Below are 27,864 nucleotides of genomic sequence, written 5' to 3'. Positions count from 1 at the left end.
TCGTAAATTTTCTAAATTATTACATTACGTTCTGTATATGTCAACAGTCAGTGTTAAAAAACTCAAAATGTTAATAAAAGGAAGAAATTAACACGGATATCTTACAACTTTTAACAATAACTAGCACATTTCTTCAAATAAGTTTCTCTAGATTCTGATTCTGAAGAAGAATATAGATACAAAAGAGAATACATTCACGTAGGTATTCTTGATAATTTTCTACCCTGCTATTACCGAATTTATATTCAACGATGGCGGATGCAGCAGATCTTCCCGGCGCTTCTTCCAGTCAAAAGATGTCATCAAAACTTTTAAGGCAAAAAGCTCAGGAATTCTTAACTTCGAGAAAACGCGCAAATAATTTAGTAGATATAATTTCTCAATGGGATGTAAGTACGAATTCTAAAATTGTTTCAAATTGATGAATGTATCAACTTTTTAAGGTTATGTCATTTATTAAAATTCCTGATCACTCTATCAGGAATCTACTTCGTCCTGCCTACTCACAATAGAAACAATATTCGTTGAAGTCCTAAAAAGAGGTGATATGTATTTGGAACGTACGATATCCCTTACTATTTCAGGTATCCTCAAATAGTTTAGTATTTTCTGCTGTTTGGCAATATTTGACATTATACAATACGTCTCTGAATTTCTTGATAAGAATTGTAAATTCTTATGTATTAATACTTTGTGAAAATACATTTTTGGACACAAAGTATAAGCATAAAGATAAAAGATACATGTTTATTTTTTAATTTTGTATATGCCTGAAAACTTGAAATAGCTTTTCCATAAGATTTCTGAAACAGAGCCAAGCCCTGAAGCAAGATACATCAACTGGTTGAGGAATTGTTATGAAGAAATATGGGAAAAGATACTTACATCAATGGAAAAATGTCGACCTGGTATTCAACTACAAGCTCTCACTACTGCTATAAAACTGATGGCTGAAGAAGGTAAAAATCCATTGGAACCAATTGGCAACTTGGGATATTATTTTCCACTTCATCGGTTAAAGCCCATTTTGATGAAGTTACTGTCACCGGAGGAGGACAATGCCAGTTTAATATCTAGATTTCAAGAAATTATAGAATATCCTGACGCTCTTTATTATACATGGAAATGTCTTCCATCTCTTACCCCAAAAAGACAGCCACATGAAGTTTATATTAAAAATTTGTTGGAACTTATACATAAATTATCATTGCCAAAAGAAATTGAAGGTATAAATTAATAAATTAAATATGATCTTATCACTTTTCTTAACATTAATATCTAACTTAAATTTTAATCATGTTTCAGAAAATGAGATGTGTGAAAGTAAGAATTTGTTGTGTAAACCACAACAAGGTAATAGATGTATTTTCTATAGTCTTTTCTTGTATTTAAGCTAATTATAATTTTTTATATATTTATATCTTATTTTTTAGCTACTAAAAATTTTATATGGGATCAAGCTGGAGCAAGACGTGCATTGAATAAAGTCTGGGCTTGTGTCATGCATTGGGAATTGACACCACAGTTACATAAACAATTATTAATAGTTCTTTTAGAGAGAGTAATGCCACATTTAGAAAAACCTGTTTTACTAACAGATTTTCTTATGGATTCATTGGATGCAGATGGGCCTATTGGCTTACTTGCATTACAAGGTGTATTTTTACTAGTTACCAAACATAATTTGGAATATCCTAATATTTTTACCAAGCTTTATTCTATGTTTGAACCAGAGATCTTTCATACAAAATACAAAGCACGTTTGTTTTATTTGTCCGATCTTTTCCTCAGTTCAACGTAAGTCCTTAAAATGTATAATATTTTTGTGTGTTATATAAAAATTACCACATACTTTTTTATTTTTAGACACTTGCCGGAAGCATTAGTTGCCGCTTTCGCAAAAAGACTCGCGCGTTTAACTCTTGTAGCACCACCTGAAGATATTCTTATTATCTTATTGTTTGTTGGGAATCTTTTACTTAGGCACCCTGGCTTGAAACGTCTCATTGATCATCCACAAGGAGGAGAGGTTTCGTCAGAAGAAAATAATGGTGCTGGAGACCCATTTTTAATGGAAGAACGAGATCCTTTATTAAGTAATGCACTCCTTAGTAGTCTTTGGGAAATTAAAGCCTTACAGTGGCATATAGTACCAAGTATTGCTAGTGCTGCACGTTTCATTCGTGAACCCCTCCCTTCTGTAGAGTATGATATGGCATCAGCTTTAGAACGTACTGGAGGACATTTATTCGATAGTGAATTAAAAAATAAAGTTAAAGATATTATGCTAACATTCGAAAGACCCAATTCAATGTCATTACCAAAAGGTGAAAGATTATTGCAATATTGGCAATTAACAACAATGCACTGACTGACAATATTAAAATTGTATTGTGCAATATGCATCTTTATCAAGAAGGGAACTGTTTTTTCAATGAAAACGCAAAAAAAATGATGCTGAACTTCCTGCGTTTTTTTATACGTTAAAAAATGTAGTATGAAAATATTGCATACTTTTGTATTATTTAAAGTCTAAAAGTAATTGCAACGGAATTGATTCAAAATACATTATTTCACAAGCAACATGTAGATATGTATTTTTAGATTTCCAACCATGCAGCTATTTAGCACAATAGATACCATTTTTGTTAAATGAAGTCATTTGTATGCATGAATGTGTGATAATAAAATGAAAGATATTTTAATTTAATAGATCACTCGTGTTTTATTTATAACGTATTGTCTACTTAATATATATCATATAGGTAAACATAAGTGAACTTCATAATAAAATCGTATCATGATACAATCTTATATTTTTAACAAGTATTTAAGTATTTAACAAGTATTGAAATAATCCCATACTTAGCTATGATACATTTAAATAAGCGCTCCACGTATTATTATCGATTATTATGTATAAAAATATCTATGTACATAAATAGTAGTATTTAATCTGAATACTTTCATATAAATCTTCTATTCTCCAAGATCTGTAAGAAAAATACAAAGTTTATATGAAAAAAAGGTATTTTTCTTATCATACATACAATGTATTACATAAAAACTACTACAAACCCATGTCAATTGTCGCCATTCATCTCCACTTAATGTATGCTTTATCTTCACTAAAATATTTGCTGGAATCTCGGGAACTGTAGCTGATATATGTTCTTCTTTAGTGGGTATATACTCCACTTGCAAAAGTTCAGCTACCGTTGGTCGTGCTTTTGGATCATGTTGTAGACATTTACGCATTACATCAATTAAAATTGGTGGTGATGGCATAACTTTATTACCATCTTCTGATTGCAAAGTTGTAGGAAAAGGAATGTTCAACTTCGGATTAGTTATTGCATTCACTTTAGCCCATTGTGAACGAACATGATGAAAAGGAGTATGACCATATACTAAACTATACAAAATACATCCTAAAGACCACACATCTGACTTAAAACTTATCTACAAAATAAATATACTTGTTTTATTATCTTTTAGGTTCCGATTTTGATTATATCTAAAAAGTCATCTTCATACTTTATATTTAACATTCTGTGAGGGAGAATCTGAATTTCCACCAATATCCATTAGGGCTTCAGGGCTAATATAATTCAAAGTTCCAATTGGACAGTTTTTCACAACAGATGTCATATCAGCATTCATACTAGAAGCAATTCCAAAATCTATAAGTTTTAATCGCCCCCGTACTAACAAAAAATTTGCTGGTTTCAAATCTGAATGAATTACTCCTAAAAATGTATATATGTAAAACATAATCTATTACATAAAAAATTATATAATAAATAAATGATTATCTTATGCTAAGATATTTACCATTATCATGTATATGCTTAACGGCTGTCAACATTTCTGTCCAATAATATAAAATCATTGTAAGAGGAATCTGTTTTTCTTGTGACATAGTTTTTAAAAGACGACTGAGGTCAGTGTCTCCCATTTCCATTACTACATAGACCATAGGATACTTAATTTCACTAAAATGAGAAACTTGAATGTAAATGTCAGTGCATGTAATATGTACAATATATATTTTTGTAAAATAAGTTCTTACTAATCAAACATTTTAACAATACATGGTGCTTGTAATTTATGTAACATTGAAATTTCTTCTAAGCAACCTTGTGCAGAGTCCTTGTCCATACGATTAAGATTAACGCATTTAATAGCGCACAACTCAAGAGAAGATAAGTCTTGTACTCTTAAAACCTCTCCACTCATACCTTGACCAAGTATACCCAAAATTAAATACTCTTTTCCTTTAACAAAAAGAGTTCTATTTTGTCTAGATTTAGGAACATTAGATGGGATTGAGAATTGTACATTTGATGGTTTATCTACAATTTTATTTAAGTCTTGTTGTTGGTTTTGATTATTGACTTCTGAATGCTGATTCTGAGGATAATTGCACATTGATTTCAAGATATCTTTATTGTCTTTAATACAAGATGGAGCCTGTTTATTATTTGGTATTTTATTTACTGTTTCTTTATCCAGCAATGTATTATTTTTATTTGGATGTTTATTTTCTTTTAATTCTTCATTAACATCTGATTCTAGATGTACATTTTCTGATGTCTCAGATATTTGTTTTGGCAAATCTGTTTTATATAAATTTTTACATAACGATTTTTCTTGAATTTTAGGTGTTACTTCATTTACTTTAGGAAGTTGAGATCCTTGTAATAAATGTCTACTAAAAGCATCATTTTGTACCAAACTTCCTGTATCTGATAAAGGTCTTCTTACCTTACCTTCTGTATCCAAATATCTATAATTAAATAATACATATTTAAATAAAAGAAATTAATAATAACTATGTAAATTATTTACATTGCATTATAGATATATAAATATATATATATATACCTTGGAGTTTCATGTTTTCCTATGCTTGGTGTAAAATAAAAAGAATTTTTTGGAGTTTGCATAGAATCTTTAAAATTAACACTTTTATTCTGTAATGGAGTTTGTTTTATGTTATTTAGAGACCAATGAGATAAGATTGTAGCTGGTGTTAATCCATGATTCTTAGATACATCAGATACTTTGTTTTGTGGTGTTTGTGTAATATTTCTACGAGAGAAACATGGGTCTGGACGTATAGAATTAATTGGTGCATGTTTTAAAGGAGTTTGTAATATCCACTGATCATTAGAATTTATGTATGTTCCTGTATCTGATATTAATGTTTTACTTGTGGAAGCAACGTTTTCACTATGAGCTTTTTCTTCATTTATTATGGAACTTGATTCTATTGTTACTTTCTTACTATTTGTATTCTGCAAATTATCCACTCCAGACTGTAATATACTTTCAAAATATTGGGATGCACAAGTAATAGATTCCCTGTTACTGCTTATTTTGGAAGTACTCTGTTGGTCTAAAAGTTGGTCCTGATTTAATTCTCCTTTAATATCTATATTAGTAATATATTTATTTTTGTGTTCAGTTTGTGAAAGCTTTTCTTGTGCATGCGTATCAATACTTAATTGCATCTGGTTTGATTGTTCACACTTTACACTTCTTTCAATTACATCATGTTCATGTTCGCGAAATGTTAATTTACTTTCAGGTTTAGATTCTACATTATTAATTAACACATATTCTTCAGGTTTTGAAGAAACAATTATCTCTGAAACCTTACAAGTTCCTTCTAACTCATTACATGTTGTATTAAATGAAGATAATGACTTATTCAATTCATCTTCAACATGATCATCCTGTGGTAGAGGTTGAGGATCATCAGAATCTGATTCATTATCAGAGTCTTGTGGTCTATCTTCGCTTTCATCATCATCACTTTCACAAAAATGCAATAAATCTTTCACACGTATTGGTTGAAATTTTGGTCGTGAAATGGTATGATTTTGATGATCCATACTATTCAACATGGATCTATTATGCTGACAGATCTGATATTAAAAAAAAACTACTTTAAATAATATACACTAATAGAAGAAGAATAATAAACATGTAAATATATGTACAGTATAATATTACTTCAGAATATCAAAATTTATTAAAACTATTACACATCCAGAGCCTTTGATATATTTAAAAATTATCAAAATATCGTGAGGATTAAATAAAACAAAACATTTCGAACTATTTCCACTTTGTTGGCCTGAAAGCATTATCGTACCTATAATTATAAAAATCGCTTGAACCGTAACACTCAACAAACAGTTTTTGAATACATTAATAAAAATGTGAGACACATTTCATTAAATATTATGAGAAACACTTAACTTTGAGAATATATTCATCAAAATGCATAATTGACTTTTGTGATTCTAAACTGTTTGGTTTGTATCATACTGGTTTTTCGTTTACGTCATGAAATTCAAACCTTAAGTACAGCCGTTGATTGGTTGATGCTAACAGTGTTGCAATACGCAACATTCTACTTTTAGGGATATTTCACAAAATTGCATTAGCGCTTTTCACGCATATTAGTTCCAAATGTATCATTGATATTAAATATTAAAAGGTGTTTTTTTTATTAAATTAATATAATAAAATTAACATAAAATAATGTTTTTTTAATATTTTACATAATGACATGTTACAGTATATTATGTTATATTACAATGATTTGTGTTTATACTTGAAAGAAAATACAGTAATATAGAATAAATGACAGAAAAACAATGATTGATTTTAACGTAAAATACAATTCATTTACTAATACATATTCTCTGAGCATTATAAATGCTTACATTTTACAAGAAAATTTCACTTCACCGAAATTTTAAAAATTAATTATTTTGGAATTTTATGTTTTACAATGAAGTTTAAATTTTTATCTAATTGTTAAAGTAGTTTAAATGTACAATGTTGAGAATTGATATTGAAAAAATGTGAGAATGTACTTATTTAAAATATCCAAAATACATAATAAAATGTATCTTGTATGTATCTTACTTTTAAATAATTTTAATTTAGTTTAACTATATTTGTTTAAAAAATTACTATGTTTAAAAATACATAACTTATTTGGTTTAATACATAAATAACAATTTTGAACACTTATAATAATTGTAATAAAAAAATTGTATTAATCATTTTATTTTACTATATTAAAATATGCACTGTTTATGTTAAATATATATCATATTCAGAAAATTTCTGAAATTTTGTTTCTGGCCACTAAATCTTGCATATAATACGTTTTCGAAGAATTGCGATAGAAAACAAGATTTTATAGAATAATATACAGTCTTTACTTTTAAATTTGCTTTATACCTTATTTATCTGTGAGCTTAATATTTATTAAGATAAATCATGTATAAATAAATTGCTTTTTTTAGCAGCTTAATTAATATTTAAATTAAATTATATTTAACAAATTTTCAATTTATATAATTATCGTTATTCTTGCTTAAAAAAACAATCGATATCCGCTGCTACTTGCTCCTCTATTTCGAGATCGGTCTTGTGTTTTAAGCATTAGTAGGTAGCAATTACGGAGATGTAAAACATTTAAACAGATACGCTTTATCATAATTCTCATCTGCATCCTTACTCCCTAGTAATTATTTTAAGTATGCATTTCATTTTTGTTGTTTCAATCGACCAGAATTGATATAACCATACAAGTATGATTTTTGACACGAAAGAAAATTGTCACTAAAGCTGAAATAAAAATGAACATGGCGCTTGGTGAACATTGATAGTTTGGTACATCGCTCTTAATCTTTTCGGTACGCTATAAATACCGTGGAAAATTCCGAAAAGTTAGAGTGTCGCATTCAAACTTTAAATTACAGAATGATTAAACAAAACGATTAGTATTTCAGCGCCCTGCTAAGATGTGTAAAGATCAATATAAAAAATAATATTTTATTTAATCCTTAGGGACGAAATTAGGAATTGTATTTTGAGTAATGAAAAAATGTTCTAGACTATGTTGCAATGTTCTTAACGTTTTCCATTATTATAATTAACAGCTCGCAATGGTGCTTTAAATGTTGATGCAGACTGTTGTTGAAACTGATATGCTAGAGGATGAATTTTAAAGCCATATAACCTGTAAAAACATTATTTTACATAATTTTAACAAAATTATATATTTGCCATTAAAATTCAAACAAATTTTTGTACACATTTGCAGAAATGTTTTAAAATGGAAATCACTTTTATTTCAACTTACCTAGGTACAAATTGATTTGAGGGACGTTTAGGTCTATATTCTGGATGAACCATAAAAAGCATGTGGGGAAACCCTGTTCCAAAATATGCTCCATCAGTATGATGATGTCGAGAGCTTTTAGGTGTATAAACATCCATACACTTTGGACAATAACTTTTAACCATTGCTTCGCCAGGGACATCACTAAGGCCCAGAGGCAACATAGGTTGGGATTCACAATATACACGTGGGCAATGACCAAAATCTCCAGCTTGATATTTTTCAATCATTTGAGCAATGCCACGATTAGTGAGAATGTAACGTGCATGAATTAGTCCATAAAGAAGCTCTGAAGCTTGTTCAATTAATTCAGACTGGTTTGGATGGCCATCCAATTCATCATCTACAGGATAAAAACAAGCTTAAAAGTACTTTGATATTTTCTGGCATGGTGTAAATGATATATTTACCAGGTTCAAGATCAAGTATCATATCTAATGCTTGCCTATAATGTGGTACTTGCTCATTTAATCCAGTTAAATTAAACTTGTCCTGAATATAGTCCTCATCGACCTATAAGAAGATTGTATTAACAATTCTGATCAAATCATTGAATTTTGAAATGTAAATATTATCAAATATTGTACAAAAATAAAAATTTATACGGACTTGTGATACAGACATGGAATTTGTTTTAAACAATCAACAACTTCAAAACTTTTAACCTCAAAAATGTGAAGCAGGTCAAGATATATACAATTAAAATGAAATATTGTGACAAAAAAAGTACTTACCTCACAAAAAAATTCATTGCCTCTAAGATTGCAAAACCACGAAATCCAGGATACCTCCTCAGAACTGCTCATTTTCCTATGAATAAAAAAAATGAAAGAAATATTTTTCCTATCAGCCTACGAAGTAGAAGAGATCACCGCGTTAAAAGAGCGCAGGATTCGTATATAATGCGTAAAAGTACGTGCGCAAAAAAGTTCTCAGATCTCCGTATATTATCCACACGTACATACGACGTCAGTACTTAGTGCACGCCTGGCAATTGGTTAGAAAGGCGCCAACGAAAGGCTAGGTATGGGGAGATCAGGGTGAGGGGAGCAAATGGAGTTTTCACTTTACTAGGCAAGATGCTCGACGTTACAGCCTATCCGGTGGTTCACCTACATTTCCGTGGTCATTGCTGCTTCGTCAACTGATTTTCAAACACGATGTACAGTCCGACACGGCCAGGAAGCACATTACTCGAGAAAAAACCTTGTAGGACGAATGAAAACCCAAAAATAAACAGCCTTTACAGCTTACCTTTTGGTGCTTTGATTAGCCACGCTTGCTCGTCCCAACGATGTAGATAGCGCTGCCGTACTTTATTCTATCCGCCACCTTCCGGCTTCTTTTCGGAAATTCTTCTTTTATTTAAACCTTTTTAATTAGAACCTTACTTTTTATATAAAGATACTGAAATTTTACTACCTGTTGAATGAACGTTAATATTTATAATAATTATATTCGTCAAATTTTTATATTTTCATAAGCAATTTTTTCTCTACTTCATTGACCAATGAACGATCAATGTATTTCCAATATACTACTTCAGCCGCAAATTTCCTACACTTTATTTAACTAACACTTAATTAAATAGAATATAGGTGTTAAACCACGCCATTTTTCTGCTCTTCCTTTGGTTCCGATAAGAACTTTGTCCACAATCAAAAAGATTTAAAACCGATACGCATATTATATTAGTATCACGTGACCTGTTTCCTAGCAACTTTAACAACATAAAATTAATAAACTCACTAGATCTAATATTTTTATACTGCAATTGTATCTCACATTTGATATAGATAGTTATTTATATTCTATTTATATATACATATATGAATGTCTATTACTACATTCAAAATTTTATAGTATATTTCGTATATGTATTCTTAATACGATATTGGGTGTAACTTGATATTATTTGTGATAAACGTACAATTAAAATGACAAATGTAATTGTAATTGCGTACAAGCTAAGAGTACTATAACTGCTTATAGAATTTAAGCTGTATTAACTGTAAATAATATACAATTGAGTCATTACTGAACAATTAGGTAAAGCTAGGTGCTATTTAGAATGTAGAGGACAATTATATTTATAATTCTTATCAGTTTGAATAATTTTCTTAAAATTCACTACATGTTAAAAGAGAATAAAATTAATTACAGTACGTATAACCTTATAATTGTGTTTTTCAATCGTCCTATTAAGTACTAATTTACTTGTAGATGAATATGTGGTTTTGGTTTGGAAACAATTTAGGCAACTTTCTTTTACCGAAGTATAATGTTATTACAACTTCCAGTTTCTTCTGCACCTGCTTAGGTTTATTTGCACTTGCAATATTATACGAGGGTATGAAAATTTTACAAATTAAATTACATCAAAGTACTTCAACCCATATACAAAATCAAAGCCCGACAATATCAGAGAATTCTTGTTTACTGTCTAAAATATCTTCAAGATCCATTAGAAAACATGTTTCTTTACATTGGTATTATATTTTATAAATTATTAAATTATAGAAGCAGATTAATATTACCATAAGTTACTGTTATATATTGTTCTATTAGTATACAATGGTCTACGTGGAGTTTTCAAGTATTTCATTGGTTTGTACATACCTTTCTTGGTTATCTTTTAATGTTAGCTATTATGACATATAATGTATACATAAATATTGCTATTGTACTGGGAGGAGGTCTTGGATATTGGATATTTGGCTTAAAACTTATAGAACTAAATGTGGAACGATTTTTTGAAAAACGTACTCTGTTAGATTGTGATAAGGAATGTGCTGGTAAGTTTTAAATGTTCTTTAAAATATTAAAAGTCTCATAACATTTATAAATATTTTTAGATAACATAGTACATTGTCAGGGAGATGAATTAACAGTCTCTGTTATCGCGGAACAGTTTGTAACAGAAGCTACTGTTGAGGTTCATATGCCGAAAGATGCTTGACAATACCAAAAATAGTAGGTTATTGTTTACTAATATGTAAAATATTCTATTTTATACACTTTGTACATATTTCAGTTAATCATACAATAACATTTAAACTGAACTTACATGTTAATTCTGATTTAATAAAAATATATTCTTTCTTTATGTTATAGTTGAATATTTCCTTCTTGCTTTATGTATATAAATTTTGATAACAATTACTATTACCAACCAAGAAATGATCATATGGATTTTTTGTAGTAATATGCATTCCACAAAGCCAGCAAAAGCAAGCCTGACAATAATTACACGTCATTTTATTGCATCCGTCAATTTTCTCAACCATAGTTGCACAATTTGGGCATGCCTTCGTGTTTTTCTGTAAACAATATTATTACATTATAAAACTGCTACTATTGTTAAAACTTAATATATACTTTTAAATATTCTTGTGTTAAATATTCTTCAGCAACTTTTTGTATCTGTTTCTTGCCATACTTTGCTTCTAATTGTTTTTTTTTATCTTTGTTACCGTTTTGATACTCTTCAATAAGTTTTAGTCTGTTACTTGAAGACATAGCACATGGTTCAACCCCATGATATACCTTAAAATATGCATTTAAGTAGTATGCATTTATTATATTGTACTTATCTTTTTTATATTACAAAATCCTAACCTTATAACAATAAGTACAAAATGTATAGTCACATTTGCTACAAATTCCTAGTGTGTCATCATATGTCTTTACAGATGGACATTGACATGAAATTCTAGGACATAAGATTACATCTTTCATAGTACTTAATGTCACACGTAATAAAGCTTCTTCATATTGTGAAAATAATTCTGGACAGAGTCTCTTAACTTCATTAATTGTAATATTAAGATTGCAGCTTAAATCAGGGCAATTAATACCAATTACATTATCTTCCTTAATTTTTATAATAACATATTCCTGCATACAATTTTCACAATATATGTGACCGCAATTTTTGAGCTTTATACATTGTCTTCCACAAAATTTACCAAAACATATAACACACTCAAAGTAACTATTTTGAAATTTAATCTCTTCTGTATATTTATTATAACTTAGTAAAAATTGTAATGGATCATAAAATAATATACTGTATATAGCTCTAATATCATTTTGAAATATTGAATTTAGCTTAAAATAATCTGATATGTTATGATATGTCATATACATAAATGAAATATCTAATGCGTCTTTAATGTTCAGAAATTTAAGGATATCATTCCTTAAAAATTCGAACCACAAAAACAATATTTCTTGACCTCTATTTTCCAGCCATATCTCATCTAATTTCTGACAAATAAAAGATATTTGCCAAGGTGAAAGCCAAGAAGAAATAATATAAAAATTTGGCGATTTTTCAGTAGGATAATCAACATTAAGTTGTAAATACATTCTAATAGGTGGCAAATATTTGATAAAGTAAAGATAGAATGAGTCAAAATTTTGTTTAGGAACATTTTCGAGTTTTAATAAATCGCCACTGTCATTAACAAATACATAATAATGGCAGTATATTACATCTTTTTTGCTATAAGAAAATTCATTATTGCTATAAATATTCGAAATTGCTAATACTTCATCTTCTTGTCGTTTTTGGTTATTAATTGTGTATCTCGGCATTTTCTAAATTTTATGAATTACTTGATACTTGTAATTTTTATCAAATTTTTCGTTTTAAACATGAATACATTTACCAATAAAGGAAACTAGAAGTCAACAACCTCCTTTTTCATAAGTGTGCATAACATATAACTAAGAAAACACAATTAGTGTACACACAATCACAGAATGAAACTATAGAGTGTATAGAATAGGAGCTCAAGTACAGTGAGTAATCAAAATATTCGAACGGCGTGAATTGAATGGGAAAAGATCGAAAACAAGTAAGACTAAACAGGAAGTTATTGCGAAATTAAGAGTATATTAAATTAAGAACGTATAAAGAAAGAAAATCGGATAAAGAAATCATGTCTCTTCTAAACTACAGTAATAATAAAAAGTAAAATATTAAAAAAGTACAACGATAACAACTATTGCAAATAAATCATCGCTTCTATAGACTGTATAATCTATGAAATAGAAAACTTCAGGAGTATCTATCTATCTTCATATTGGCGCGTAATTATGAAATAATATTTAATGTTTCTACGCATACACATATAAGCAATAGTTTTTACATTCACAAATAATTATATATAATTAATGTGCAAATAATTATGAAGCAAAATATTATCACAAACTTTTATAGAAGGGTCAAATGTTTTAGTAAGAATTATCACATATCATGTTGATGATGGCTTATCATCATGACAATCATTTTGCAATTCATATTACAGTTCCGTTTTCAGAAAAATATATGTACGGTTGAGGAAAAAATATATGTAAGTTGTTTAACTGTTTTCATACAATATAGGTATAAAGAATTAAAATTTACGAGACAATGAAGATAGCATAGTGTAATTAATTCTATATTAATATGTTTCTGTTTCTTTAAATCTATCAAATTACTATAATATAAGACTAATAAATTAGAATTATAAATTACGATAATATAAGATTAATAAATTAAATATTCGTAAATAAAGAATAATAAAGTGTACATTGTATAAGACTCAAAAGGATAGAGATACTGCATAATAGCAAAACGATACACGCACAATTGAGATTAAATTAGGCCACGAGAAGTAAACAGGTTAGGTTGAAATTTAACCGTTGAATGTTCTATGAAATAGGGATTAATTTAAAATAAATAAAGATTTATTGTACAGGAATAAAATGGTAGAGGTAGAAGCAAAGCATATTCTTCACAGTGGCATTTTTCATCCTGTTTTACGACAATGGCAATCACCAAATGTAGAGATTACGGTTAATGCTCTCATGTATCCAATCTTCATCACGTAAGTGAAATTCATATCTACCGCTTTTATTCATTCACGTATATATGGTGAGCATGTCTATTTTTGCTTATCGCTTATAGATTTTTTATGAAATATGTTAATATTTGCATTTTAAAATAACAGATGGGAAGTAATAAGTGAAAAGAGGGGTCAAATGTTTCTTGAGGTCAATTTGATGTTATTTGAAGATAATTTTTTGCTTGTTATATAAGTGTATAAGAAGTAACATTATATTAATTTTAAAAAACATACATAATTGTGTTTTCTCAAAATTTGTACAGAGATATGAAGCAAGGAAACTTTAACGTCTAATTAAACATTTTATATAACGCTTCATTTTGTATATAGAAGGTGCATATTTACAGGGATGAACAAGATGCTAAAGATCCCATTGCTAGCATGCCAGGTGTTTATCGGTATGGGATTAATCATTTGCGGAAAATGTTACAGCCATTGGTTTCAAAAGGCTTACAGTCAATATTATTATTTGGAGTATCAAAACACTTGAAGAAGGTAATCTTTTACATAAAGGATTTAAGTAAAGTAATTAAAAAACAATATCTTTAATAGGATCATATTGGAAGTAATGCAGATAGTGCACAGAATCCCATTATTCAAGCTATACCATTAATAAGAAAATGGTTTCCAAATCTACTAATAGCATGCGATGTATGCTTATGCTCGTATACTATTCATGGTCATTGTGGAGTTTTAAATGAAGATGGGAGTATAAACAATAAGGCCAGTATTGAGCGAATTTCTGAAGTTGCACTTGCATATGCAAAAGCTGGTAAGATTGTTGTTTTTTTTCAAACATATATAAATGATGTTATTTATTATCCATTTGCTTACAAAGGAGCTCAAATTGTGGCACCATCTGATATGATGGATGGAAGGATAAGTGCAATAAAAAAGAAACTAGCATTAGTTGGATTAATGAATAAAGTTGCAATTCTATCTTATGCTGTGAAATTTGCATCAGGATTTTATGGACCTTTTAGAGATGCATCACAATCTGCACCTAAGTTTGGAGATAGAAAATGTTATCAATTACCTCCAGGAAGTAACGGATTAGCTGCTAGAGCGGCTGTTAGCTTTTATCTTTTCTAAACTTTTAATTTTCTATTAATTTCTAAATATTAGTAAATACATATTTTCCTTTAGGCTAGAGACGTTTCTGAGGGAGCTGATATGCTTATAGTCAAACCAGGTTTACCTTACTTGGATGTTGTTAGACATACAAAAGATGCACATCCAGAGTATCCAATGTTTGTGTATCAGGTTTCAGGAGAATATGCAATGCTTTATCATGGTGCTCAAAATGGTGCAATAAATTTAGAGAATGTTTTAAAAGAAGTTCTTTTATCAATGAGAAGAGCAGGTGCTGATTGTATTATAACATATTTTACACCATTAATTTTAGATATGTTACAACCAAAAAGTAAATATTAATATCAGTAATTATATAATTAAATGTTTGAGGACATTGATGCAAGATTAAATATACATGACATATGATATTAATATTTGGTGTGGTAAATAAAGTAAATATATTTATACATTCTTTTGTCCATCATTTCATAAAATTGATATAAAACGACGAAATGACGACTGGATGTACCAATGATGATAGAAGAAAAAAATGATGTACATAGTTAATTGATGTAAAATAGAAGTCCCGTTACCGTTACATTCCATTACGTCGCAGTAGACACATAAAACGTCGAAACGATTGTTCGTCAAAACAAAGAATACAGAAAGGAATCTTTTTTTTGTTTAGATATTCAGGTTATCATATCAAAGGATTATTTTTTCCAATTAATAATGCCTTTAAAATGTATATATGTCTCTTTTATAATATCTATACGTAATAAATCTTTTTAAAAATATCTAATAAATGTAAATGATAAATCGACGAAAAAATGTAGAATATATAAATACATTTTTATGGACATTTGATGTACAGAATAATTAAAATGTAGTTAAATATCTACCCATAAAAAAACAATAAAGACCTTTATATATAACAGACGTTCTAAGCATACGAATATTTTCTTAATATATGATATAATAACGAGCGAATGAATATGGTTTTCGCGTGTTACATGAATTTCTCTTAGCATTGATTCCTCCAATCATAAAAGTACTCGAAATTTCCAGAAGTACGGTACCGTTGTGACGTGGGCCTATCGATAGCAGCCAACTGTATGTAGTTCAACCAACCAACATGCGCCTTTCCTTTAGTACGGATGCTTTGAGACCAATCAACGTAGGCCACGACGTATTCAGCTTGTTAATATCCCGGTACTGAGATAGGCCTGTAGTCAGTCATTCCTGGTTATTCGTGTTGTTCGGTAATTTTGTGCTGAGAATAACCAAGCTTTTTACTTACAAAAAGAAGAAAGAGGCGCACGTATATTTAATCTGGTAAGTAGCAAATATAGCCAAATATTATTTAGATAAATATAAATATTAATAAATCGAAAACGGTGCTACTTTTAAAACTTCATAGAACCCTAAGAACACTTCATTGTCTGCCACGTCTTGTTATAAAATATTGCAGTTTATTTTTTTATATTTTATTCTAAGTAAAAGAATTCCTTCACAAATTTCTTTAAAACGCATAAAGTATTATTACAACGTTAACTTCAATTCCTAACAGAATGTAAAAGAACGTATTTTAAATGTCTTATAATTATAATGTACCATACAATAGCTAGCGGAATATGTTTGCCGAAATGAAACGTTATACGAATTAATGATTTTACTCATGATCTATTATTCTTGTTAACTACATTTACAAATAATGATGCTATTACCTAATATTGCTTAAATTTTTATATAGCGCTTACTTTTTTATTGTATTAATTTTATGCGATAATTTTTTATACTTTATACGTCGGTACTAGAATTTTCTATGTACCAACAATTTATGTTCTTTGTCATATTTTTTAATAATTAAACGCAAACTTGCAAGTTTATATCAAAATACTACATATTAAATAATTTATGCATTTAAAGAGTACAAATTTCAGGAATTGTATATTTCTTTTACAGAAGAGCATTTATATGAAGAAACATGAAGGGAGTTAAAGTTCTATTTTTCCTAGGCTTAGTAACTTTTGTTTTTACAAAAGAAGAGAAACAGAAGGAAGATATTGGGACCGTCATTGGAATTGATTTAGGCACAACATATTCTTGGTAATTAAGTTTAAATAATATATAATAGTGACATATGTACATATAGATGTTTAATGGAAAAATTTATTGAGGAATGAATTATTTCAGTGTTGGAGTTTATAAAAATGGAAGAGCAGAGATTATAGCCAATGATCAAGGAAACAGAATTACACCTTCTTATGTGGCATTTACTGCTGATGGTGAACGTTTAATTGGAGATGCTGCAAAGAATCAACTGACTACAAATCCTGAGAATACAGTTTTTGATGCCAAACGATTAATTGGTAGAGAATGGTCAGATCCTACTGTACAACGTGATATCAAGTTCTTTCCATTTAAAGTAATTGAGAAAAATAGCAAGCCACATATAAGAATGGCAGTTAATGGTGAGGAAAAAGTGTTTGCACCTGAAGAAATCTCTGCTATGGTACTTGGTAAAATGAAGGAGACAGCAGAAGCATACTTAGGCAAAAAAGTTACTCATGCTGTTGTTACTGTACCAGCTTATTTTAACGATGCCCAGAGACAGGTAAATATGAAATATGTAGTTTAGAGAACAAATTATTAGGATATTAGTGATTAAATATGTATTAAAAGAAGTACCAAACTAGTACTATAAGTAAATAAGTGATTATTTTTATTTAGGCTACTAAAGATGCAGGTACTATTTCTGGACTTGTCGTTATGAGAATCATCAATGAACCTACAGCTGCTGCAATTGCTTATGGTTTGGATAAGAAAGATGGAGAAAAGAACGTGTTAGTTTTTGACTTGGGTGGTGGTACCTTTGATGTCAGTTTGCTTACAATTGATAATGGAGTGTTTGAGGTTGTTGCAACAAACGGTGACACTCATTTAGGTGGTGAGGACTTTGATCAACGTGTAATGGATCACTTTACCAAACTGTATAAGAAGAAAAAAGGCAAAGATATTCGCAAGGATAGTAGAGCTTTACAAAAATTGCGTCGCGAAGTTGAGAAAGCTAAAAGAGCACTCAGTGTTAGCCACCAAGTATGTTTCACTATAATTTGCTTGAAAATGATTTAGTAATATCTATGAATAATATTTGTATAACTTATATCTTTATTTTGTCATAGGTGAGGATCGAAATTGAATCATTCTTCGAGGGTGAAGACTTCTCCGAGACCTTAACGCGTGCCAAATTTGAGGAGTTGAACATGGATCTTTTCCGTAGTACCTTAAAACCTGTACAAAAAGTCCTAGAAGATTCCGACATGAATAAGAAAGATGTAGATGAAATTGTACTTGTTGGAGGTTCCACTAGAATTCCCAAAGTTCAACAATTAGTTAAAGAATTCTTTGGCGGCAAAGAGCCGTCACGGGGTATTAATCCTGACGAGGCCGTCGCGTATGGCGCTGCTGTGCAAGCTGGTGTCCTTTCTGGAGAGCAAGATACAGATGCTATTGTACTTCTAGATGTCAACCCACTTACTATGGGTATTGAAACTGTTGGAGGTGTGATGACTAAACTTATTCCAAGGTAAGAAAATATTCGCTATCTTTTATGTTTATGTTTATGTATATAAATAATTTTATTTGTTTGTATAATTTTATTGTTTGTATAAAAAATGTGTTTTTTATTTGTTTACAGGAATACCGTGATTCCGACCAAGAAATCGCAAATCTTCTCTACTGCGTCTGATAATCAACATACAGTAACTATCCAAGTATACGAAGGTGAACGTCCAATGACAAAAGACAACCATCTTCTGGGTAAATTCGATCTTACTGGCATCCCACCAGCACCAAGAGGTATACCACAAATTGAAGTTACCTTTGAAATCGATGCTAATGGTATTTTACAAGTATCTGCTGAGGACAAGGGAACTGGAAATCGGGAAAAGATTGTTATTACCAATGACCAAAATCGTCTTACTCCCGATGACATAGAAAGGATGATAAAGGATGCCGAGAAATTTGCTGATGACGACAAAAAATTAAAAGAACGAGTAGAAGCACGCAATGAACTCGAATCTTATGCATATTCTTTGAAAAATCAATTAGCTGATAAGGAGAAACTTGGCTCAAAAGTTAGCGATTCCGACAAGGCCAAAATGGAGGATGCTATCGAAGAAAAAATTAAATGGTTAGAAGAGAATCCAGATACTGATCCAGAAGAATATAAAAAACAAAAGAAAGAACTTACGGATATTGTTCAGCCCATTATTGCCAAATTGTATCAGGGTGCAGGTGGTGGAGTTCCACCAACCGGAGGAGATGAAGAAGATCTGAAAGATGAGCTTTAACTAAAATATGATCAGTACTTGTATTCGTGCTAATTTAGACTGAATTAATAACAGTCTCATGCAAATGTTGCAGAGATTAATACGTCGTTGATATGTCGAGCATAAAAGACTGATCGACGAACGTTTGTTATTCATTAAGTTACATCAGAAGTAAACAATACATGACTGTGGAGATCAATCTATGTATTGTACTATAGCGTATTTGTCATAACAGTCATGATTTTAATCTTCTCGATAAAAGTACATATATCTAATTGAAGGAATTTTATTACCGAGAGTAGCTTCACTAGTTTCCACATAAGATACTGCGCGTTAATTTATTTTAATTAATTGTTTTGTATGTTACATTACATATAATGGAATAAGCAGTTGTGTAATTCGCGTTACAGGTTTTGCAATGTGCTGTGTGAGGACAGAGTGAATGTGCAAGCGTGTATGACTTGCGCCTATTACTGCCTGTAGATAAACTATATCGTACTATGTACAATATAGCTGTTCTGTATGAATGAATGTCATATGTATCAGTATCACGGAAATAAACATTTTTTCAGTAAATTACAATAAAAGTACTCTTTTCAGTTATAATATACTAGGTATCTGAAAAGAAATAATATATAGAAATAGATTTGGAACAAATTTTATTTGAAGATATGATTTAATATTATAACAAAAACAATTGAAAATTCACAGATAGGATTAATTTTCTATAGTTTTAAATATCTATTGTGTTTAATCGAAATATAATATTAACAGATGTAATAATAGTAATATAATATACTCTTTTGTATAATTTTTTAATATTTTTGCTTATTGAAGCAATTCAGTCACTAAATACTTTTTTCACATACAGATTTAGGTACAAAAATAACGTCGAAATCCCGTAACAAACATTTTCTGTATTGGAATCTTCTGTGGTAAATTTCCTATGACTTTCTTTTACAATATAGATTTTGGTTTTATAATTTAGAAAAGTAACTATATTAGATACAAGATTAAAAAGTAATAATACTATTGTCGATCAACGAACGCAATCACACAAAATAAAGGACGTCATATTTCGCATAATAATTGATTAGCACAAAAACATATTATCGTACATTAGCGATGTTTTTTCTTCTACGAATACAATAGACATAGATCGAAATGAGTAAAACCATTTATGAACGCAATAGATATCGAAATGAATAATAAATAACTGATAACTATACATATTAAAAATACTTAAAATGAATGTTTACTTTGCAAGTTTAGAGTACTTTTCCCTTTAATAAAAACAGTAAGGCCGAAAAGTAGGCATTTTCGAAGGCATAATTAGTGCAACCCAATTGTGAATCCGTCGATATATTCAAAATATATACGAGGTATTTTTTAATTCTTTTTATACAATTTAACAATTTTTTTGGCGTTGCTTAAAAAGGTTTATATGTGATAGATGGTGAGCACTTTTCTTACGGATCATCGGAGGGTAGTACACTAAAAATGCAGGTACAATAAGTTTTTCTCTTCTTTTTTGAATCTCATTAATCCTAAGGAACATGTCATTACAATTATGTATAAGTCGAGACTCCGATAATTAATCAACAGTATGTTCGTGTGTAAAATATTTATATGAATATATATTCACGAAATGAATAATTTGTGCTTCCTGATGAAAATTAAATATCTCAGATCGAAATACCAGATCATTTCTTATAAGGAAGCTAATTTTTTTGTTTGAACTTGCTTTATCTTTTTATGCATTACGTACATCATTCATTACGAAAATTTTTATTTCTCCTTTTTTTCTTACGGTAAATATTCTTTTTTCTTCTTAACTAGCATGAACACATTGAATATATTGTTTTTCATATTTCCATAGGTAGAACAGTACAACCTGAACTCTTATGTGGACTTTAAAAGAAAAGCGCACGTGTACAGTATCTTTCCAGGTGGATCTGTTTTTGCATTGCGGTAGTTTTTATGTTTTTTTCTTTTTTTTTTTCTTTTTAACATTCCGTTTTTAACATTGGACGTATTCTTACGATAGACAATGAACATGCCTAATTTAAGCTATACGATCGAAAAGACATTTTTTTCATAATTTCATCGAAAGCATTAAAAAATCTAAAAGTATATACTTTCTGTATGATTAATGATTCCAATAATATTGATGATCATTACGTTTTAATACCATTGCCAAGTCAATTAAAGATCGTAAAATATAATATGCAATAGAAATGGCAGTTGTAAAATTACAGTGATATAATACATAATTAATGATTATTTTAAAACTTATATGTTTCTCTTCGATCGTTAAAATAAAATAAAAACATGTATGCTAAACTACTTTGCATGATGTAAACGAATAAAATAAACTACAAGTATAGATGTAGCATATATTCTATTACTCTTAATGAGTAAATAATAACTAGATGCGCGACTATTAAAATATTTTTTCGCCTATCTTTCGTAATGTTTTTTATAAAAAAAAAAAAAAAAATAATTTCCTCTTTTTTATGACACGACAAAATTTAACCGCTTAACACTTAGCCAACCGAATGGGGAGATCTCCCCACATTAAAGTAAATCGTTACACGGCCGGATCTCCCATTTAGACCTTAGAAACGCGTTTTTCTTTTATTATTATCAGTCACTGTTTACATGGAACTGTTTCCAAGTAATTGGAATTTTTCAGCTTTTATAAAGTACAGTATATAATAAAATACACCAATTTAGTGTTGTTGATTTGTCCGAGCACGGTGAGAAACGTACAGTTTGGTGTGGCACGCACGGTTGACTAAGTGTTAACACTTTATATAAATAATCTTCCAAATGTAATATAAAACTTCATGAATGTCTATTACCAAAAATTTATCTAAAAATATTATTATTTTTAATAACTTATAATTTTTAGATAGTCCTCTAAGGCATCGCGCAACTAAGGCTGAAGATTACAGAATGAATTTCATTCGAAAAAATTTAACTTCTCATACAATAATTATTTTCGGTATTACAAACATAATTCTGTTTAAATCTTACTTTTTCTCTTTGAAGAAACTATAATGTTCCTACACTGCAAATTTATATGTATTAAAATTAATAATATGTAATTAACGTCGATCTATGAATTACCAAGTAGGCTGGAAAGAACACGTGAATATTTAAGCACTTAATTTAAATGTTTGTCAGACCTGAGAATCCATCCACGCTGTACTTTTTAGCAACATTTCTTAAGAAGAGTTTGCTTCTCACTTTGGAAACCAAAGGATCCCACGAGAGTAATTCAAGGATCAAAATAGAAACAGAGGTATCTCTTGATACTGCCACATTTTTTTAACAAAAACTGATGTGCTAATAGATATAGATACTAATCAACAAATGAAGCAGATACATGGTGCGCCTCTGGTTACATTTACTTACTTTTTCACCTAGTTTGAACGATAACAATGTACTCTGTATCACAGTATTATATTAGTAGTGTATTTAGTATTTGTCGCATTTACTTTGGATATGGCAAATATGAAATATAACAGTAAAATTATACTAATGTAAATCTATATTCTTTGGGGCTAAATGCATATCACAGTGGGAAAATTTTCAACATTTCTATCCTTTTTTTTAAATTCTTATTGGAATTTCCAGAAGCACACCAGTCTTCAACAATGTATCATCTTAAAAATCACGTTACATCTATATATCTTATTAAAGATATTACAGAAAGCTTTACCGCCAACCAGTGGAAATAAGCAGGCAATATTAAAGTAAAAGTATCTTTTACCATTAGTTAAAAATGCACCTTAGGTTATTTAAGATACTTATTTTGTATCTAATATGCAGTCTTATCCTAATTTTTTTAGCTGTGCAACTAATTTTATCAAATGGAAAGCAATAGATTAGTAAACATGTGCCTGTTTTCTAAATGATACAAGATGGTCCATGGCGTTTCAAACATTTTCATTTATCTAATCAAGTGGTTGATCACAGGTGTATCACATTCATTTACTTGTCAATTATTAATTCATTTATCACTGTATCGTTCTTTTAAATAAATATTCACAAAATTTGTTGGATCATTCTCTAGAAACAAATAAAATTATTATCAAAAGTTACACAGCTCACCCTAAACACTAAAAACATGCAGTAAATATTTAGTAATGTTTAGTAATGTGTTAGTATTAACATGAGATAATTATAGAATTAGGAGTTAGTAATGAAAAATAATTAAGCGCCGAATCGTACTACCTTTCATCATATAAAACCTAACCCCTTAACCTACAACGTCGTGATAGACTCGTAGCACGTCCTTCGGGCCAAACACGAAGAACACGTGAGAGGAACGTGGTACGTCCTTCGGGCAACATGCGACAAACTCTTTTTTTTCTTGACTGCATTCGGAACTTAAATTGTAGGGAAAGGGGTTAAACAAACAAAGGAGAAATGTACATTAAATGTATAAGTATAGTTTTGTACTAAAATGATTAATGTGAATTGTCGATATTAAAATTTCAGTACGGAAAGAATTCGTTTAGACTAAATAACTTTTTCGGCATTTTAAGATAAATTGTTTTTACATTCTATTTAAATGTGTCCTTTTGAATAGTCAAACATTATCATTTATTAATAATCTCCTTCGTTTTAATAGCAGAATTTCAATAAACGAAAAAGTTTAAACCTCATCTACCAGTTTTTGTGGTACTTACAAATATGCAAAAGTTGCACGTTGATAGTGATTTTAAGTTTAATTTCAATTATTTTATATGCTCAACTAGTGCATGCTCTGACTACTATATAAGTATCAGACTAGCAACATTTATAGATTATTGGAAACTATTTTACGAGTCTGATTTGTAGTAATCTAACTATTTTGAAGTATTTCTTAATCGATGGACTCATAAAAATTATTTTAGACTTATCTGTTTAAAAATCGAATTAATGTCATTTTCAAAGCGTAATAATTGATTAGCTAGTACTGCTTGCCAATGAAGAAATTGTTATGCATGCAGTGACTAAAATAGAGATTTTGCAAAAGCCTGTATAACTACAGGAACGCTGGCATCAAAGCCGTTAATTGTCAAAACATTCTTGTCACTCTTCTGCTTGCGATAAGTCGACGAAGAGCATACAGCACAATTTATTAATCTGAAAAGAATTAAATAATGTACAATATGTTCATATGATAATTTTTGCGAAAAAATAATTTAGAAAGACATACTTTGTATTCGTAAGTTTGAGTTTTGTTTTATATGCCTCAAGAGCTTTTTCAGATGTATCAAACTTCTCAAATATTTGATCTACAATGTTAATAAATACGTCGTATTCATCGTTTTGGTGAGCAGCCCATGATATTGGTTTAGCCAAATTTATGTTTCCACCAGGCATTTGTTGTAATTTTTTCATAGCATGACCAAAGGAAGTAGTTTTATCAATGTTCATAATATGAATTCCAAGATTCTTAAATGTAACAATGGTGACGCTCTTCTCACTACGAAGAAGTGCAAGTGCAATCATGCACGCTGCTTCTGCACCATTCACATTACCGCTACGCCAAGTATTTGTTTCCAACATTGCTTTATTCGTATTGATCGTCACCAGATAACGTAAACCAGTTGGTTGAATATGCTAGATAAAAATAATTAATATAGTAAATAAATACATATATGAATGCTTTATGAGCATTTTTTACTTATACTTACAAGGAAGGAAATATTCAACATTTTGTAAAGGGCCTCAATGATTTTAGAATTTGGTCTAAACGGAGCTGATGATGGTTTATCAATTTGTTCTTTGATTTTTCTCTTTTCGTACGTTAATGGTCTTCAAAAGTTACATATTAGATAATATTAATAAAATATAAAAAAAAGAACACACATTGGAAATTATTTTATTCTATGACTTACTTTCCAGAATTTTCATAATCTCTTATTGTAACTAATACTAAAGCTGGATGAACCTTATCTCGGGCAATATTTTCTTCATTAGTGATTTGATCTATTATTTTGGAAACTGTTGGCGAGTTTGGTTTCAGTAATTTAAGATTGTGTATTCTTTGTAGATTGGTTAAAAGCATGACTAAATTCATCGATGGTATTAGTGCATTCCAAATCTACACATTATTCATAATTATAAACCAAATGTATCTTATTTTCTAAAGAATTTTAGTTGTCTTTTAGTCATACCTCTTTAGATTTCAGAAAGTGTCCGGGTACATGATCTAATGTTAGTTTGTACATCTCCAAAAGACCTGCTGCTCGTACTTCATTCGTACAGTGTTTAAAGTCTTCGACATGTTCAATATAATCTAGAATTTCTTTAAGTGTGGGATCTTCTGCACAGTATTTTTTCACTTCTTCTAAACCATGTATTACATATCTAAGGACCATTCCTGCCCCTATTTAGCAGCATACTGTTTAGTTAAAATTATGTTTACTTATATATGATTAATAAATATCAAATAAATTAGACAAATACCAGGATTAAGAGGTACAGGATGAGACAATTTTATGATATCTTTATGCTTCCAACCATATCTGCCTTTATATCTTGTAACACACTTTGCTAATTCCATTGGTGTTTTTGATAAATACCAGTTATTTACAGCTTTTCTTAAACCTTGACCCCATCCATGTTTTGAACTACCAGTTGCATCAAGTTCTTTTTTTTTACTTATTTGAGAAGCAAATTTTATGAACAAAATGAAATGCTGTGGTGATATACAAATTTTGTTTAAAACTGCATATGCTGCATGACGTAAACTTTCACTTTTCATCTGTCTACAGCAAACAGCAAGAGCAAATACCAATGTTTCTGGATTAGGGACAAGATTACTTTCAAATGCCTGTAAAAGATAAAATGTTTCAAATCGTTATCATAAATTAATTATATATAATTGATTTTAATATTTATCATGAGATCTTACCTTTGTGATGATTTCAATGGGTAATAATTGTTTCTCTGCATTTTCAGCTAATTCTTCAATAGACAGGACATTTTTAGCCAGAAAATAATTATGAACAAACCAGTTTCCAGGTTGATAATCAGGATATTCTTTACCAACATAAAGAAATTGTGATAATCGTACTTCAGGATCATTTGGATCCAAATCTACCGCCATTTCTTACACAATACTATAAAGAATAATTTATAAATTTAGAAAGTATGTAAAATAAAAATTCTTTTTTATTTTATTTATACAAAAGCTTTTTTAGTTATATAGCTTGAATTTATTCCTGTATATTTAGTTACGTAACAATAATCCATTAACAAAATATAGATATATATATATATATATAATTGACAATTAGCAATAACCGTATATTTAAAAAAAATCGATGTTTAAGTAACTTTATTAAAATGTATTAGAAATGTAATTTTGAATATCATATATTTACAACTTTAATCATGTATGTTTGTAAGCGTGTATATGTATGAACGATCTTTTTAACTTTGACTCAAGTATTAGTAATTGTTTATAAGAAAATTGTAGAAGGAGCTAATTTTCATACACATACAGTGTATAATAGGACATAGTAACAGGTATCACTGAATGACCTGATAAGGTAACATAAAAATACGGGATATGCCATTACAATAGTGCATGCTTGGCTTCATAAATCATAGAGGTACAATACTTGTACGGTTGCAAAAAATTTGATAAACTTTTAAATGTCATTATGTACATTCAATCCTTATTACCTTGTGTTAATCGAAAGAGCAACAACCGAAAACACAACCATACAGTACGACGTTTTATGACGTACAAGAATGTACTGACGGAAGAAGTTATATGGTCCGAGTAGAACCTGGGTCAAGTGCAAAGCACGAAAGCTCATTGACCCTCAGAAAACAGTAAATATATTAACGAAATAGAATTTTTTATATAATAAAAAACAAGATTCTTCTTCTAAACATTTTGTCTACTATACGTATTTGTTCTTTTCTTTATCAAAATTTGATGAATTTTTAAGTATTTTTCAAAAGATCTCTTTTACCGTAATATACGAGACAATAGTGAATATTCGTAGCTTGCGCACGCATTAAATTTTTCTTTAGTTACTAGTTTTTAAAATTACAGGTTTAAGATAGTTGAATAAAAAAGAAAAATGAAAATGTTTTCATACATTTCTCATTCATTTGTTTTCAACATTTTGATTTCTTTTTTTTTTTTTTTTTTTTTGTTAAATGATACCTAAGAGGAAATTTCCTCTTCGATGATACCTTATTATAGCACTATATTATAACTCGTGATCAAGATTTTAAATAATTACATATTTTGTTTTCTTTTTAATGATATGTGGCTTTTATAATGTATGAAATATTGTTGGTTCATTATTTCGTTAACAATTTTTTTAGT

At 29.4% G+C, this 27,864-nt stretch overlaps 7 protein-coding genes across 22 annotated transcripts; 3 read left to right on the top strand and 4 right to left on the bottom strand.

The window, feature by feature from the left end:
* Window positions 1–27: 27 nt before the first annotated feature.
* On the top strand, window positions 28–2,714 carry LOC100643795 (nucleolar complex protein 4 homolog B). 4 transcript variants are annotated; one of them, XM_012320752.3, is made up of 7 exons: window positions 28–198; window positions 268–389; window positions 482–584; window positions 813–1,226; window positions 1,306–1,353; window positions 1,434–1,797; window positions 1,867–2,714. In XM_012320752.3, exons 2-7 carry the CDS (start codon window positions 297–299, stop codon window positions 2,369–2,371), a joined length of 1,527 nt encoding a protein of 508 aa, XP_012176142.1. In that variant the 5' UTR covers window positions 28–198; window positions 268–296; the 3' UTR covers window positions 2,372–2,714. The 4 variants fall into 4 exon arrangements, with proteins under 4 accessions (XP_012176142.1, XP_012176143.1, XP_003394301.1 ...); XM_012320753.3 differs by having other exon boundaries at window positions 265–389; XM_003394253.4 differs by lacking the exon at window positions 28–198 and having other exon boundaries at window positions 218–389.
* LOC100643681 (dual specificity protein kinase TTK) lies at window positions 2,700–7,019 on the bottom strand. 3 transcript variants are annotated; one of them, XM_012320751.3, is made up of 7 exons: window positions 6,009–7,019; window positions 4,888–5,933; window positions 4,073–4,789; window positions 3,835–3,995; window positions 3,538–3,749; window positions 3,079–3,462; window positions 2,700–2,993 (listed from the first exon to the last, which is right to left on the bottom strand). In XM_012320751.3, exons 2-7 carry the CDS (start codon window positions 5,910–5,912, stop codon window positions 2,967–2,969), a joined length of 2,526 nt encoding a protein of 841 aa, XP_012176141.1. In that variant the 5' UTR covers window positions 5,913–5,933; window positions 6,009–7,019; the 3' UTR covers window positions 2,700–2,966. The 3 variants fall into 3 exon arrangements, with proteins under 3 accessions (XP_012176141.1, XP_012176139.1, XP_003394300.1); XM_012320749.3 differs by having other exon boundaries at window positions 6,022–7,019; XM_003394252.4 differs by having other exon boundaries at window positions 6,164–7,019.
* Window positions 7,020–7,242: 223 nt separating this feature from the next.
* On the bottom strand, window positions 7,243–9,852 carry LOC100644006 (casein kinase II subunit beta). Of its 5 annotated transcripts, none has more exons than XM_012320756.3 (5): window positions 9,467–9,852; window positions 8,947–9,022; window positions 8,623–8,725; window positions 8,174–8,573; window positions 7,243–8,050 (listed from the first exon to the last, which is right to left on the bottom strand). In XM_012320756.3, exons 2-5 carry the CDS (start codon window positions 9,016–9,018, stop codon window positions 7,942–7,944), a joined length of 684 nt encoding a protein of 227 aa, XP_012176146.1. In that variant the 5' UTR covers window positions 9,019–9,022; window positions 9,467–9,852; the 3' UTR covers window positions 7,243–7,941. The 5 variants fall into 5 exon arrangements, with proteins under 5 accessions (XP_012176146.1, XP_048270614.1, XP_012176145.1 ...); XM_048414657.1 differs by having other exon boundaries at window positions 8,174–8,555; window positions 9,467–9,842; XM_012320755.3 differs by having other exon boundaries at window positions 9,329–9,470.
* Window positions 9,853–10,006: 154 nt separating this feature from the next.
* LOC100644553 (high affinity copper uptake protein 1) lies at window positions 10,007–11,605 on the top strand. 3 transcript variants are annotated; one of them, XM_012320761.3, is made up of 5 exons: window positions 10,007–10,374; window positions 10,436–10,701; window positions 10,781–11,007; window positions 11,068–11,185; window positions 11,327–11,605. In XM_012320761.3, exons 2-4 carry the CDS (start codon window positions 10,436–10,438, stop codon window positions 11,169–11,171), a joined length of 597 nt encoding a protein of 198 aa, XP_012176151.1. In that variant the 5' UTR covers window positions 10,007–10,374; the 3' UTR covers window positions 11,172–11,185; window positions 11,327–11,605. The 3 variants fall into 3 exon arrangements, with proteins under 3 accessions (XP_012176151.1, XP_003394308.1, XP_020724287.1); XM_003394260.4 differs by lacking the exon at window positions 11,327–11,605 and having other exon boundaries at window positions 10,009–10,374; window positions 11,068–11,318; XM_020868628.2 differs by lacking the exon at window positions 11,327–11,605 and having other exon boundaries at window positions 10,010–10,261; window positions 11,068–11,318.
* Window positions 11,034–13,088, bottom strand: LOC100644435 (E3 ubiquitin-protein ligase RNF14). 2 transcript variants are annotated; one of them, XM_003394259.4, is made up of 3 exons: window positions 11,831–13,080; window positions 11,591–11,758; window positions 11,034–11,532 (listed from the first exon to the last, which is right to left on the bottom strand). In XM_003394259.4, exons 1-3 carry the CDS (start codon window positions 12,809–12,811, stop codon window positions 11,347–11,349), a joined length of 1,335 nt encoding a protein of 444 aa, XP_003394307.3. In that variant the 5' UTR covers window positions 12,812–13,080; the 3' UTR covers window positions 11,034–11,346. The 2 variants fall into 2 exon arrangements, with proteins under 2 accessions (XP_003394307.3, XP_048270606.1); XM_048414649.1 differs by having other exon boundaries at window positions 11,415–11,532; window positions 11,686–11,758; window positions 11,831–13,088.
* Window positions 13,089–13,466: 378 nt separating this feature from the next.
* Window positions 13,467–20,090, top strand: LOC100644323 (endoplasmic reticulum chaperone BiP). 4 transcript variants are annotated; one of them, XM_012320758.3, is made up of 11 exons: window positions 13,467–13,572; window positions 13,960–14,088; window positions 14,454–14,601; window positions 14,659–14,878; window positions 14,945–15,177; window positions 15,253–15,478; window positions 17,199–17,289; window positions 17,377–17,797; window positions 17,914–18,279; window positions 18,366–18,769; window positions 18,881–20,090. In XM_012320758.3, coding segments are annotated over exons 1-11 (2,895 nt in total). In that variant the 5' UTR covers window positions 13,467–13,570; the 3' UTR covers window positions 19,536–20,090. The 4 variants fall into 4 exon arrangements, with proteins under 4 accessions (XP_012176148.2, XP_012176149.1, XP_003394306.1 ...); XM_012320759.3 differs by lacking the exons at window positions 17,199–17,289; window positions 17,377–17,797; window positions 17,914–18,279; window positions 18,366–18,769; window positions 18,881–20,090 and having other exon boundaries at window positions 13,475–13,572; window positions 13,947–14,088; window positions 15,253–15,647; XM_003394258.4 differs by lacking the exons at window positions 13,467–13,572; window positions 17,199–17,289; window positions 17,377–17,797; ... (1 more) ...; window positions 18,366–18,769; window positions 18,881–20,090 and adding an exon at window positions 13,594–13,883 and having other exon boundaries at window positions 15,253–15,647.
* Window positions 20,091–20,156: 66 nt separating this feature from the next.
* LOC100644878 (RNA-binding protein RO60) lies at window positions 20,157–27,506 on the bottom strand. Its single transcript, XM_003394263.4, has 8 exons — window positions 27,207–27,506; window positions 26,431–26,638; window positions 25,983–26,349; window positions 25,691–25,902; window positions 25,412–25,617; window positions 25,208–25,328; window positions 24,727–25,133; window positions 20,157–24,653 (listed from the first exon to the last, which is right to left on the bottom strand). The coding sequence occupies exons 2-8, from the start codon at window positions 26,623–26,625 to the stop codon at window positions 24,521–24,523; spliced, it is 1,641 nt and encodes a 546-aa protein (XP_003394311.1). The 5' UTR covers window positions 26,626–26,638; window positions 27,207–27,506; the 3' UTR covers window positions 20,157–24,520.
* Between the last annotated feature and the right edge of the window lie 358 nt (window positions 27,507–27,864).

This window comes from Bombus terrestris, chromosome 3 (assembly GCF_910591885.1).
Source record: "Bombus terrestris chromosome 3, iyBomTerr1.2, whole genome shotgun sequence".
NCBI classification, from domain to species: Eukaryota; Metazoa; Arthropoda; class Insecta; order Hymenoptera; family Apidae; genus Bombus; species Bombus terrestris.
This window is presented reverse-complemented; position numbering and strand designations above follow the sequence as displayed.